This window comes from Triplophysa dalaica, chromosome 21 (assembly GCF_015846415.1).
Source record: "Triplophysa dalaica isolate WHDGS20190420 chromosome 21, ASM1584641v1, whole genome shotgun sequence".
Taxonomy (NCBI): Eukaryota; Metazoa; Chordata; class Actinopteri; order Cypriniformes; family Nemacheilidae; genus Triplophysa; species Triplophysa dalaica.
The window spans coordinates 10,894,088-10,907,068 of record NC_079562.1 but is presented as its reverse complement, the minus strand read 5'-3'; the positions used below and the strand labels follow the sequence as shown (position 1 = coordinate 10,907,068).

The window sequence follows — 12,981 nt, the reverse complement described above, 5'->3', positions numbered from 1 at the left end:
GTTTGAAATGTCCCTTAAATAAATAAAACACACTGCTTAAAAAGTCTCTCTAGGGCTCTATTTTAAAGTCACAGTCCAAATTTAGTAATTTAATCAAACTAATTCAGTCCGATTTTTCTGTGACAGACCAATTTTTATTTTATTTTAGTTACATGTTTTAATTAAACCGAGCATGTACAAGTTCTATGTCAAATAAACATTTTGTTCAAAATATGTGGTGTGTGTCATTACAACCCAAATAAATGTCATTCATTTGTCATTTTTGCAAGTCTGAATGGTGCAATAACAGACAACAGAAGATATGTTTCAAACAGTTTGATATCAACTTTTAAAAATACAAACATATTCACATACAAAAACAGTGCGTCTTTATTAAATAACATTGTTAAAAAACTCATTATATGAGTTTTTAAATACTTTGACATATTGGAATTGAAAAATCCTAAATAAATTCAATATAATAAGACAATGTTGCAAATATGGTCATTTCATGTAACTTTTTGGAGAGCCTAAAATACTGATAAAAATACTTAAAAACAATACTGCACCAAAAGTTCAAATGGCTTTACCAATAGTACTGAAATGATAAATCCCTTAACAGTGCTAATATTACAAGAGCTAAAAATGACATTCACTTGCTACAGATAAAACATTAACTATGTAATAAATACGGACCGGAGGTCATATACTCAGAATTAATACATTAAAAAGCTAAATAAAAATACTCACAATATAACAATGACACAAAAAGTCTTCGATTATTTTTAGGCAGTGTGACACAAACGTATGTGGAAGAATACAGGAAGTGCAAACCCAAGCCTGACATCAGATTACTTTCACATTCACGCAAAGATTCCCGTCAAGAATGTGAACTTGAATGATTGTGTAGACATAAATAAATGAATTTCAAATCTTAAGCTATTCCAAAATAAGTTACAAATCCACACTTAGATCTAAAAGCGTAACGTCTGCTAAAAAAATATATATCCACACATACTTAGGGAAGCTAAACATCTGAAAATAACAAATCACACCAGCCTACCTGCAAGAGCCTACAATTGAACAGAAAATCAGAAACAGGACATGATAAATAAATGAAACATCTTTTTTGTTAATGTTGTTTGTGCTTTCACATTTGAGACATTTGTCTTTGTAGGTAATGGTTACAGCATTAGGGAGTGTAACTACAGTTCATCCCGAGCTTGTTTCGCACGCCACTTCGGGTGCCGGGTTACATGTTCAGCCGCTAACAGGACTAACCGCATAAACTCGTCTATGTCAAAAGAGTAGTTTGTAAACTTAGGATGTTCCCCAAGAGTTGGGTGATGACCCTGAGACAAAAACAAAACAAGCACATAACACCAAATCATAAGTTGAATCTTAGAACTTGTCCATAAATTAAAAATTAATATTAACTGCCATTATTTGCAGTACAACGGCCCTCAAAAGTATAAGGCCAGGATTAAAAATGTATGAATGTCACTGCATTAGACAAAATATACAACGCCATGTGGCATCTGAAAAACAAATACGTTACACCAACTGGTCCCAAGGTCATTTTTAGTGGATGTATGAAGTCAGTTCCCCTTACACATCATCAAATTTACTTTGGATGTTTTCTAATAAATTGACCAGAAAGTACTGATATTTTGTATTGGTTTAAACAGCACAAATTCTGTTTTATCATTTATCAAAATGTTTTGCTCTTGCTACTTATTTTAATAAATACCGCTTGGTTTGAAGTCTAATGCTTAGACATTCGTGCATTTAAGTGAGATCCCAAAAAATCCCAGAAAGTGTCAGAAAGTGACCAATACATTTTCCTTTATTTTACGGACATTTCCGTTAATGCTAAAATGAAATTGAATCCAGTGCTAAATACAGGGAAAACAACTTTAAAAATGAATACGGAAAATTCCTTCATATTAATACAGCATATTGTGCCCTATTTTTACAGAGTTTTGTGAAGAGTGTACTGTAAAACTTCCCATCATCTCTCACACAGCACATGATTTGTGTGCTATATAGCAACCCTGAGATTTAACACAGTACATTGGAGTGTTTCCAGGTACCAGTCTGTGTGTGTGTGTGTGTGCTCTCTTCACCTTATCCTGAGGGAACACTTTGTTCCTTTTTTGCCAAGTCATGTAATGGACCCCTCTCAGTCGGGCCAGATCGCGGTAGCAGCTCTCATCTTGACAGTTGTACCTGTGGAATAAAGGAAGAAGAATGCTTTACGTCCCACACTTAGCAGGAAGCGCCCCACAAAGCCTCCACCGACTCAATTTGATGGATAACTGTTTAATTAGGCTGTAATTCACTGTCACACAGACACCCAGCTCAGTTAGAGATGCTTTCCTTCCCTCCTCCCCAATACGCACACGCAATACATTAGACGGTATATTGTACGGCACAGAAGGCTGATTTCACCCACGTGAACGCTGGAGTTGATTAATGTGCCAGTTAGATGTATACCATCACACGCTTTCTCAAAATCAGCATAGGGTGCCAGATTAACAGACACATACTGGAGAACGATGTCTTACGCAATGACATTTTAATTTATTAGCAGCGATACTGAAATAGACTTTGAAAAGAAACAAGCAAGCTGAATACAAGAATTGTTTAGATTACATGGTGTATTACAGGGCGCTCGCAACATTTAAAGGGACAGTTCATCCAAAAATGAAAATTCTGTCATCATGTACTCACCCTGAAGTTAGGTTTAGAACAACTTCAGGGTAAGTAAATGATGACAGAAGTCTCATTTTTGGTTGGAGTATCCCTTTACGTTGAGGGTTTGATTTCCAGGCAACACACGAACTGATAAAACCTATTCTGAATGCACTGAATTTGTTCTAAATAGAAGTATTGAATGCATCAATTCACTCCGAATTTAGTATTTTTGACTTGTTTTCCAGTACAAAAAAATAAAAAATTAGGCAAGTTCATGCTAAATATAACCAAAGAGTTTCTTTTCTAAACCCCATTAACAGATATTGTTCAAATAAACTTGACTTATATCCTCTGTCATTTTGTCTCTGAAGAAAATGCATTTTGATTTAATCAAAATGCACTGCAAAACAACACTAAAATACACTATCAAAGTACTATGTCAAAAAAAGTGTAAATACACTTGAGTGCATATTCTGAAACTCTACAAAAGTTGAAACCAAGTTTGTTTTCCTCTTGCTAGTGAAGCCAGCCCTTCAATGGCATAAAGTTGAAGACACAGTTCACTCAGTGAGCAGAGACGTACACAAGCCACGTACAATTCAAATATGACGGCCCAGTCGGGAAGGAAGATAAGGTGAGTCAGTCCAGCTCCGTGCATCCCAATGAAGACATCAGAGTTATGTGTGATGTGGATCTGCTCCAGGAACGGCATCTCTCTACGAATACACATCACCTTTCAATCGCTGCTGTGGTCCACGCCAACATCAAACCATATCAATAATTTAAAGACAATAAAGTCGAAATCACTCACTTGTATTTATAATCCACGACTCTGACCTCAAAAGAAGGCACAGTCTTCAGAGCATTTATAAACTGCACACACACACACACAGCAGGGATTCAGAGGGAGATTAACGAGACCTCACACTCATGTGGACAGAGGCCAAGTAAATCGAGAATTTTTTACCAAGCAGGGGTCTCCGGCAAATAAGAGTTTAAATGGGCAGTTGAGGAAGCGGAGTGATAAATCAATGATGAGCAAAGAGAGGGAGAGATGGAGCACTCACCTCCTGCTGGTTTATTATCCTACGATACTCAGTGCTCCTTGCCAACAGTGTGACACGGATTTGGCCTTCCTGACACAGTGAAAAACATCATATTCAGTGCATTAATATATATGTATATTGAAATATATATTTTCCATTTACAATATGCAGCTATATCAAAGCTTAAACTGTTATTAATGTTGGTTGTTGAAAACAAAGCAAATGTGGAGAATGTTAGGGACACAGACAATGTGGAGTAATAAATTATACGACAGTGCCATCTACTGACAGATGATCATAAATTTCAAAATATCTCTTGATCTTCCAAACCCGACAGAATATGGCTTTCGAGTGAAAACGTTATTGCAACTACACCAGAGCCTGTGGCACAGATTACTGCGTCTATGGCCTTTACTAGATCATATTTTATGACAGATGCTCTTCTATAAAAGCAACATTTAAATTTGTATGTGTATGGGTGAATCTGTCAGGAAGACAAAAATGTGAGTCTGAGTGATTTGATGAGCAGATTACAAAGGGTCAAGGCCAGGTGCACATAATAGCTGTCCCGGATTTATGCCTGTTGTGTGGTGTAGCTTAGTACCAGAATACAAGAGATCCAAAGTGAGTTTTTAACACTGTGAAAAGTGCTTAAAAGTGCAAAAGTAGCTGGTGTTGTGTGTGCTTGCCAATGTGTTGTAGATGGTTGTGAGGTTGTTGTCATGGGCGCCGTAAAGGGGTGGAAGGTTAGGACGATTCTAAGGGCCCAGGCTGATTTAGGGCCCAGAAGAGCAGACCCCCTTTATATTTTCCTATTTGTAGGGGGCCCAGAAATTTTGGTTTCCATAGGGCCCAGAATTTCTGGCGGCACCCCTGGTTGTTGTTGATAAGTCTTCTTACTGGTTGTTAGGTGGTCATGTAAAGGCCCAATACAAAATATCCTAACTCCAAAGATAAAACCGTTGGTTCTGGTCCTTGATTCGGATTGAATGAGCCGAGTTCTAAGCCGTTATAAATTCCCAGATTTATAGCGGCTGACCGCAATATAGCCTAAATTTCACTTATTTCGTTTATTATATGAAACCTTGCCAAGGGGGTTTTAGGGGTTCCGCTTCGCGTCATGCCACAACGCCCTTATCTGTTATAAAATGCACTGTAATGCACTGTAACCCACTGCTTCGCGGGGCTTAGTGCTTTATTATTTATAATGAGAAAATTGGGTTTGCATACATTTATAAATTAGAATATACTATAAATATAACATTTAATTAGTATTTTTATATTCATTAATTAATTTATTATATTATTAAAATTAATAATTGTATTAATTAATATTATAATTTAGCATTAGTATATAATATGTAAATGAGTGTTGTAGATTTCATTTAAGGACTGACTTCCTGTACTGACTTCTTTAAGCTGACAAGATTTAAAGCATTATTAGTACTGTGTTGCTGCGTTTGTTTACCTTCGGCCCTTCTTGTGGGACACCGAGTCGATAAAGCACATGCTGGGAAAATGCCCGGAACATCCCTTCACTGTGACAGTCAGAGATCTTTCAAATAACACAAATATTTGACAAAACAGTCACACACACTGTGAAATCACTTACTAACCTAAGTCTTCCTCACACGTTTACAACATACGCTAAACACATTTTGCACACATGCACAAGGCAATGGAATAGAAAAAAAACTGAGGATGATTGAGCGACTACACCAGATGTGTTCAGTCTCATACAAAGCAAACATTGTATATACCTCAAACACACACACACAAACACACAATGCTCAGGCGATATCACACAAAGCTGCATTAAAGCCATACTGTTGAACTTTTGCTCACGGCTCCCCCATGTGGTTGATAAGTGCAATTGTCTGTTAACGGTGTCATAAATAATGTCTCTGTATAAGCTTTCCCTGGGCAACAGAGAGCAGATGCAAAGCCAAGATGAACAAATGCAAAGTCAAAAAACAGAAAGAATAGAACAGACACTCAAGAAACACCAGATGAATATTAAGATAAAGCCCACACAAAGATCAAGAGAAATCTTTTTTGTGGATGATTAGGATACGCACAAGAGGGGTGTTGTAGAACAGACCGTAGCGCATTCTCGGAAGGAGAGAGAAAAACGCATCTTTTAAACACACCTGTGAAAAACAAGAATTTAGAAAAAGCCCAAAGAAAGAAGAAATTTGTGGGAAAAGGTAAAAATAACTATTTTACCCTTTTGGAGTCAAAGTTTTTGAGGTGAATGATGTCATGGTCTGAAAAAGCCTGCCAGGTCTCACTGAACAGGTCGCCATATCCATACACACTCTGAGAAACAAGCCAAAATAAACTCTTTATTTCATTGATTTAATTCATTTTTAGATTCTTGGCAACAATGTTAAACACACACACTCTTATTTTGTCATATTTTATTTGGCACCTTCAGTAATATTGTACGATATAAAAACAGTCTTCCCCTTTCGTTCTGCTCTTTTTTCCTTGGCCTTGAAACACTAACAACTGAACAATAGACAGGATAAGGTCTCTTTGTAAGTCACTCTATTTTCTGACCCTTATTTCCTTATTATTTTTTCAGCAAAACACCACCTGAACTAATTTATGCTCTCTTAACAGACCTCTCCATACCATGTCTTACAATATACAATGGTCTGAGAAAAAGTAAAAATGCTTTAATTTAGCAATCTACTTAGCATGTAGCATAATAACATTCTACATTTGCTTATATAATCACTGAGATGGTCCAAAGACAAAATCCTAAACTTTTTATAAAATTATGTTTTAATCACACTGTACACCCCACTGCACTTGAAAAAAAAAAGAAATCAAAAAATATTTGTTTTAGTATAAAAGGGAACACTTACTGTGTCCCACATGACAATGTTTATGTCACGGCTGAAAGAATTGTTGAGGTGTTGAGAGATGTAGAGGTTAACAAAGTCACAGAAATGATGGTACATGTTTACACCTGCAAAATACACAGACAAAATCTTAGTTATTATTTGACTAAGCTAGTTATCCATAGACCTGCAGGTCCATTATCAACAAACATAAAAAGATATCTACCTGCATCCAGCTTCATAAATACGGTTGGTCTATCGATGATGACATCACAATGCCCGTCATCTACGGGGAGGAAATCAAGCTCCGAGTATGTTTGCAATTCTGCAAACCTGAAAGAGTAAAAAACAGACATCTGAGTGCTGGAATTCTTAGCGTATACAATCAATTCATTACAAAAATGATGACGTCTTATACCGAAGTTTATAATAATAATAATTAACAAGGATATAAAGTGGATTTAGGGCTGGATTAGTTGCATCCAAAATAAATGTTTGTGTACTGTGCATATTCATTTTGCTTTTATAAACACGCAAACATATTTAGGAAATATTTACATGTTAATATTTCCCAATAATTTAAATTATATTATACACAAATGTTTATTCAATTTTATATATTTCTGAAATATATACATGTACAGAATGTGTACTCTTATTACTTTTTATACAATAATTATTTATTTTTTATTTCATAAAATTTTCATTTTATTCTGGATACGATTCTTCAGGATTAAATGTTTGTCAGCCCTAGTTTTATTACTTCTATTTTGAAAAATGTCATTACCAGGACTGAAGAGGACTTTTGTGTGTCCCTTCTGAGGCCAGTGCTTTTCTATTAAGTCTGCAGTGACCACCAGTCTCGCCCATTTCCAGGAAGTCCTCTTTATACCTGCAGTGACATGAGAAAGGGGAATGAAGGATGAGAGAAACACCAGGGACTGGTTCAGACAGGAAGTTCTCACAGCTTTGCCCGACAGAAAACAACAGATTTGCATTTTCCTTGACCTCCAACAACCTCGAATGGCATCACTGACCTTTCATGACTTCTGCGGGGACTCCGCAGATCAAGGTACAAGTTTGTGGCCCTGCAGAACTGCATGTGACTTGAGCACTTTAAAGAAGAATCTCCCTTGGAAAAATATTGAAAGATGTCAGTAAAAATCACTTTCCAGAGGATTTGAGTTATAAACTTGTATCTGCATGTATGTGCTTAACATTGTTTCAACATGCTGAGGTAATAAAACAGGCCCCAATCCTTATAAACCTTTATAAGCTGCGTTTTGATGCTCAACAGATTCTGTTTAAAAAACCTGAGGTGCACAGCTCATCAGTCAAGTACAGGTAAGATGGGAGCTTTAGTCATATGGAGAAAATAGAGAAGATGGAAAGAAGGAGAAGCTCACAGGAGTCAAAGGTTTGCACAATGTCTTCATCTCATTGAGTCTCTCCTTCACATAGCCAAAATCTGCTTGCTTCCAGAATAATTCCTGCGCAGCTTCAATAGAGCTCGCCCTAAAGAAAGAGAAGAAGGGCAGCCGTTATCCATATTACAAGCCAAAACATAATCTAAACAAAACTTATTGCATACAAAATCTTAAAGGAATGTTCATGGATAAGGTCTATTGAGAATGTTCGAAAGAAAATATGGTTAAATACACTAGGGTCAGGTGATTTATCAAATATTAGATTTTTGAGACTGTATTAAAGAAAATAGTTCTCAATTTTGTATGATTTTCATTGACTTTTCAAGTCATTACTACTATTGGTCAGTGTTGGGTGTAACTAGTAACTAAGTAATTAGATAGTGTGATTGAATTATTTTTCCCTTAAAAAAGCAAAGTATGGGATTACTATTATTTTTTCTGTAATTTCATTACAGTTACTTTGGATGTAATTGAACTAAATACTGTGTAATGTATATAATAATGGAATTGACATAAAAATTCAAACTCTAATTTTAAATGCATTAATGTACCTTTCTCACATTTGCAATACTTTAGTCAGTACTTTATGTGGTTTAATATTATTCATTTGAATTAATTAAGATTTGTTTCATGTCTATCCTTGAATCACCTAAACTAATCAAAAGTGATATAGGATATAGATAGTAATTAGTAATAAGTTATTAAGTACTTTTTGGAGAGTAATTTATCCAGTAATATAATTACACTATTGATGTATATAATTACACTATAATTACTATAACTATAATTACACTATTACACTACGATTGATGTAACTAGTAACTATTAATTCATTATTTTTTCAGAGTAACTTACCCAACACTGCTATTGGTCACCCTTCATGTTGTATGTATGTTTTGCCAATTCTCAATCAATTAAAGGTATTAAAGATAGTTTGTCAACTTTGACAACACAGTGTTTAATTATTGATTTTTTTTTTCATTTTCTGTAATGTAGGAGTTTTAAAGATAAAAGATTTCAGTCCAAGATTGATGATATGTTAATCTAATTTAAAGTATGTGAAGACGTTTTTCCTCTGTTTTTGCACTAAACATGTTAATTGTACTTTTTCAATCCTGCTTTTAAAAATGTATGTATTCTACAGCAATACTAAAAAGTATCGTCAACATTTGGAAAGTATGTCATCATATAATGTGTCTCTTCTTAGATAATTCAGAGAAGAAAAGGCATACCATCCAGAATCGAGGCTGGTACATACAGGATAACTGAAGCGGTGTTCTGGTAAGCAGTTCTTTTCATAACCCCAGCAGGCCTTCCTGTGCAACAGAGCATCCTGCCACAGCAAACACAGAAGAATACCATCACCTTATCTTGCATTAGAATCATCTTATGACGCTACAGAACCCACATAACTCCAGACAATTTCAAATACTTTGCATCGTTTTATATGCAGTACAAGCAAAACAAAAAGCATCTAATTACAAAGAATAACATTTCTGTTAACATTTTTTTAAACAATTATGAAACTACAATCACATTTAGTTTAAGACCAACTTATGCAAACATTCAATGTTAAAAAAAAAAGCAAATAACTTACTTTAAAATGGCAAAGCGGATCCTCTTTGCAAAGCTTGGCCACACGTTTGTTGTTGTTCAGAAAGTATGGTATATGCTGCCGGGGCAGACCCAGACTGCTGTAGTCCAGCTGTGGTTTGTGGCTGGTGTCCCGGCCACCGTCTGTGGCGGAGATGGTTTTATAAGTACAGATCAGGCACAGAGCTACCATCAGAAGCATAGTCCCTCAAGCCACATGGAAGGAACCACAGTGGCTCTCAGCACCTACAATCATTTGTAAGAAGATAGAGAGAGGGGGAGAGAGAGAATGTGAAAAGAAGTGACTAAGAGGAGGACAAACAACTCCAGAAGTACCAGTGTGGGAACCTGCATCTTATTCCATGTGGAACTCTTACCACAGGAAATATTCATGACCTTTTTCCTTCAATTGTCTAAGCAATACGCCCAGGACTGAGGGAAATTAAAGGGGTCAAATGCTGCGAACACGTGTTTTTCTGTGTCTTTGGTGTGTTATAAATTGCCCATGCATGTATTAGACACGTGAAAATTGCAAAAATTAAAGTGTCGAAAAAAAGATGCATTCTATCTAAAAGCAAATGCTCACCCAGACCTGCCGGAAACGCCTCATGTAACCATACCCACACAAATCAGTTCCTGGTATGATTTGCCTAAAAACACCCAAATGTATATGCAAGTAAGGTGGACGTACCTATCAGTACTATTGCTTAAGAACCTGATACTCCAAATATGGTAAGACATTTTTTGCATTTCAATCACGTGCTTGCAGTATTCGACCAATCACTACACACTAGTTAACTGGCCAATCACAGCACACCTCGCTTTTCAGATCGATCTGCTTTGTTAAAAATCTGCGTGTTTCAGAGAGACGAGGAAAGAGGAGATACAAACATGCACGGTATGTGGAAAATACATGTTTTTGAACATCAAATCGTTCATGTATACACATTGCATTACATCTGAAACAAATGATAAAATTTGCTTTAGCTGTGTCATTTGACCGCTTTAATATAAAAACAAGTACACATTCTGTGCATAGCTTGTGCAATGAATTTGGGCAACACAACCACAGACGTGAAATCCATAACAGAATTCATGAATGTCCTGAGGTGGTTCTCATTGCACTTACTATGATGTCCAGCAGTGAAGATCATTCTTCAAATTCATACAGAAATTGAATCTTTAACATAATTGACATAGAAACAAACCAATCAAATAAACAATATTTTAATAGTTATAATGGCTGCCTATTTGTTATTTTTTAGGTTTACTCGGGTTGTATTGGGCAAAGTTCACATGAGGAAAAGACAGTAGGAAATCAAATTTGAGACCCATAAGATTATTAATCATAACCATAGATCTTTATCGTCTTTTAGTTCTCGTGAACATAAGCTCTAATACGCTCTGGTTATTTATACAGCAAAAGCAAGCTTTACTTGACATGAGCAGGCAGCTGCTGCAGAGAAGGTGAAGGTCAATTATACAAGCACTATAGAAAGCTGTAGGGCTTTCCCTTACCCCGCTGAACCTGCCTTACAAGGAAAAGCGTGAAGGGCGCGTGTCAGGAGAAGTGTTCTCCTTAAAATAATAGTGGTTTACCTAAAGTGTGCCTAACAACCTCTATTTTTGTGACAACCATGATTTACTAATAATATGTAATATTTTACTAAAATAAATAGAAAACGTAACTAAGTGATCGCTACGGCTTACATTTTTATAGTTTAAACAGTTTCACTAAAGCTTAAATTAATAATTTCTCTTTTGAGAAATTGAATTATATATTGGTTTAAATTTTATTTAAAAACTAAAGGATTAGAAATGTTGTCCCAGAAATAAACTGAAATAATAATTTTAACTGTTTATTAAGTGAAAATAAATGAAAAATAAAAATGAAATGAAATGAAACAAAAATAAACTAATATATCAAGCTTTTAAACAGTGTAAGAAAAGGGTTTGTATTTTTAGACCATACTGGCGATTATAAAATAACCACAGATTTAAACTGTAGTAACAATATTAAGTGTAAAAACTTTATGGCATTAAGGTGAAAACTACAGTTGATATGTTGCCTTATGACAATGCAATTTAAGGTTGTTACATAGTTATAACCATGAGGAAAAAACATGTCAACTAGTGTGGTGATGTGCGAGTCTCATTCAGAAGCCCTGAGAACTTCAAATGAGTGAATCCAAAAGTATGTCACCACGGTAACAAAATTATTGTTACTACAATAAAACGTAACTCTAGTATAATTATTAACATTTGAAAACCAAAATAAAAACTTACGGAAAGACTTAAAAAGCTTTTCTTAAAGGAGATGCTTATTATGGTCACCATAGTCTATATTAGTAGTTCTTCAACCTGTTTTCCCCAAGATGGGTCCAGGTGGGGCACAGATTTTGTGGCATCTTATGAAATATAGAAATTTATAACGAATTGTGTGCAATCAAGCATCAGAAAAAATAAGATCACCAACCAAAATAATTGATGTTCCAGTATTGCTTAACTGCATATATTTTGGTTTAATACACATTTTAAGTTTAAGATTGTAAATCTTTATTTGGGGAGGAGCTGCAAAAGAAGATGCAGTCTACACAAAGGGGACCTCAAGTTTGAGAACCACTGTTTAAAAGTACTTCAGCTTTAAGTAAGATGCTTACTTTCTGTCTGAAAGAGTCTCAGATGCGATCTGTCTGTCTACGAGTGACTTAAAAAGATTAACAAAGGGGCATATTCGCAAATCCCGACCCACATCGTTGACAGAGCAGCTCAGTTAACAGTAACACACAGTAAATGCACAATGCTGGATGTAAGAAACTTTTGATAAACTTATCTACACTTCACTATAATATTCAGAATAGAGGTTTATCAAAGCTGTAATGGACGTAAAATAACGAATCCCATGTTCCTGGACACACAGCGATGTCACTGAATAGGTTTTAAGACCAATATAATACAGTGGTGGATGGAGACCACAGAAGCCACGACGGTTTGACACGTTACCAGAGTAAAGAGACTATCAGCTGCCCCACCTTTAATTATATCAGCGGTTTACTGACAAATAAACATACCCGCAATGTTAAAACAGCCGACGGCAACTCGATTTTGATTATTTATACTTCGGAGCCAATTTAAGTTAAAGTAATAAATGTGTTTGTAAAAAAGTGTGAGCATACCTCCTCGGAGAAACTAAGTAGCAGTGTGTGCATTGAGGGATGCAGTCGCCATACTACCGGAAACTATAAGCCGGCATGTGATACCGCTTTTGACCGAAAGATGGAGCTGTCGGTCCTGATTTAACACTGTTGAAAAGGTTCATATGTTAATATTTTCTACAATACAGTAAACATTAAATAACTAATAACTGTTAAAAAGCGATTAATGAATTAG

At 35.6% G+C, this 12,981-nt stretch overlaps 1 protein-coding gene across 4 annotated transcripts; it reads right to left on the bottom strand.

Annotated features, from left to right (window-relative positions):
* Window positions 1–227: 227 nt before the first annotated feature.
* Window positions 228–12,840, bottom strand: eogt (EGF domain-specific O-linked N-acetylglucosamine (GlcNAc) transferase). Of its 4 annotated transcripts, XM_056735650.1 has the most exons (16): window positions 12,768–12,840; window positions 9,596–9,837; window positions 9,231–9,331; window positions 7,978–8,086; window positions 7,609–7,703; window positions 7,359–7,463; window positions 6,798–6,904; window positions 6,596–6,699; window positions 5,949–6,041; window positions 5,801–5,872; window positions 5,191–5,277; window positions 3,744–3,812; window positions 3,488–3,549; window positions 3,273–3,392; window positions 2,106–2,208; window positions 228–1,331 (listed from the first exon to the last, which is right to left on the bottom strand). In XM_056735650.1, the coding sequence occupies exons 2-16, from the start codon at window positions 9,791–9,793 to the stop codon at window positions 1,185–1,187; spliced, it is 1,572 nt and encodes a 523-aa protein (XP_056591628.1). In that variant the 5' UTR covers window positions 9,794–9,837; window positions 12,768–12,840; the 3' UTR covers window positions 228–1,184. The 4 variants fall into 4 exon arrangements, 3 of the variants coding, with proteins under 3 accessions (XP_056591628.1, XP_056591627.1, XP_056591629.1); XM_056735649.1 differs by lacking the exon at window positions 12,768–12,840 and having other exon boundaries at window positions 9,596–9,906; XR_008905039.1 differs by lacking the exon at window positions 12,768–12,840 and having other exon boundaries at window positions 1,196–1,331; window positions 3,260–3,392; window positions 9,596–9,906.
* Window positions 12,841–12,981: the final 141 nt, after the last annotated feature.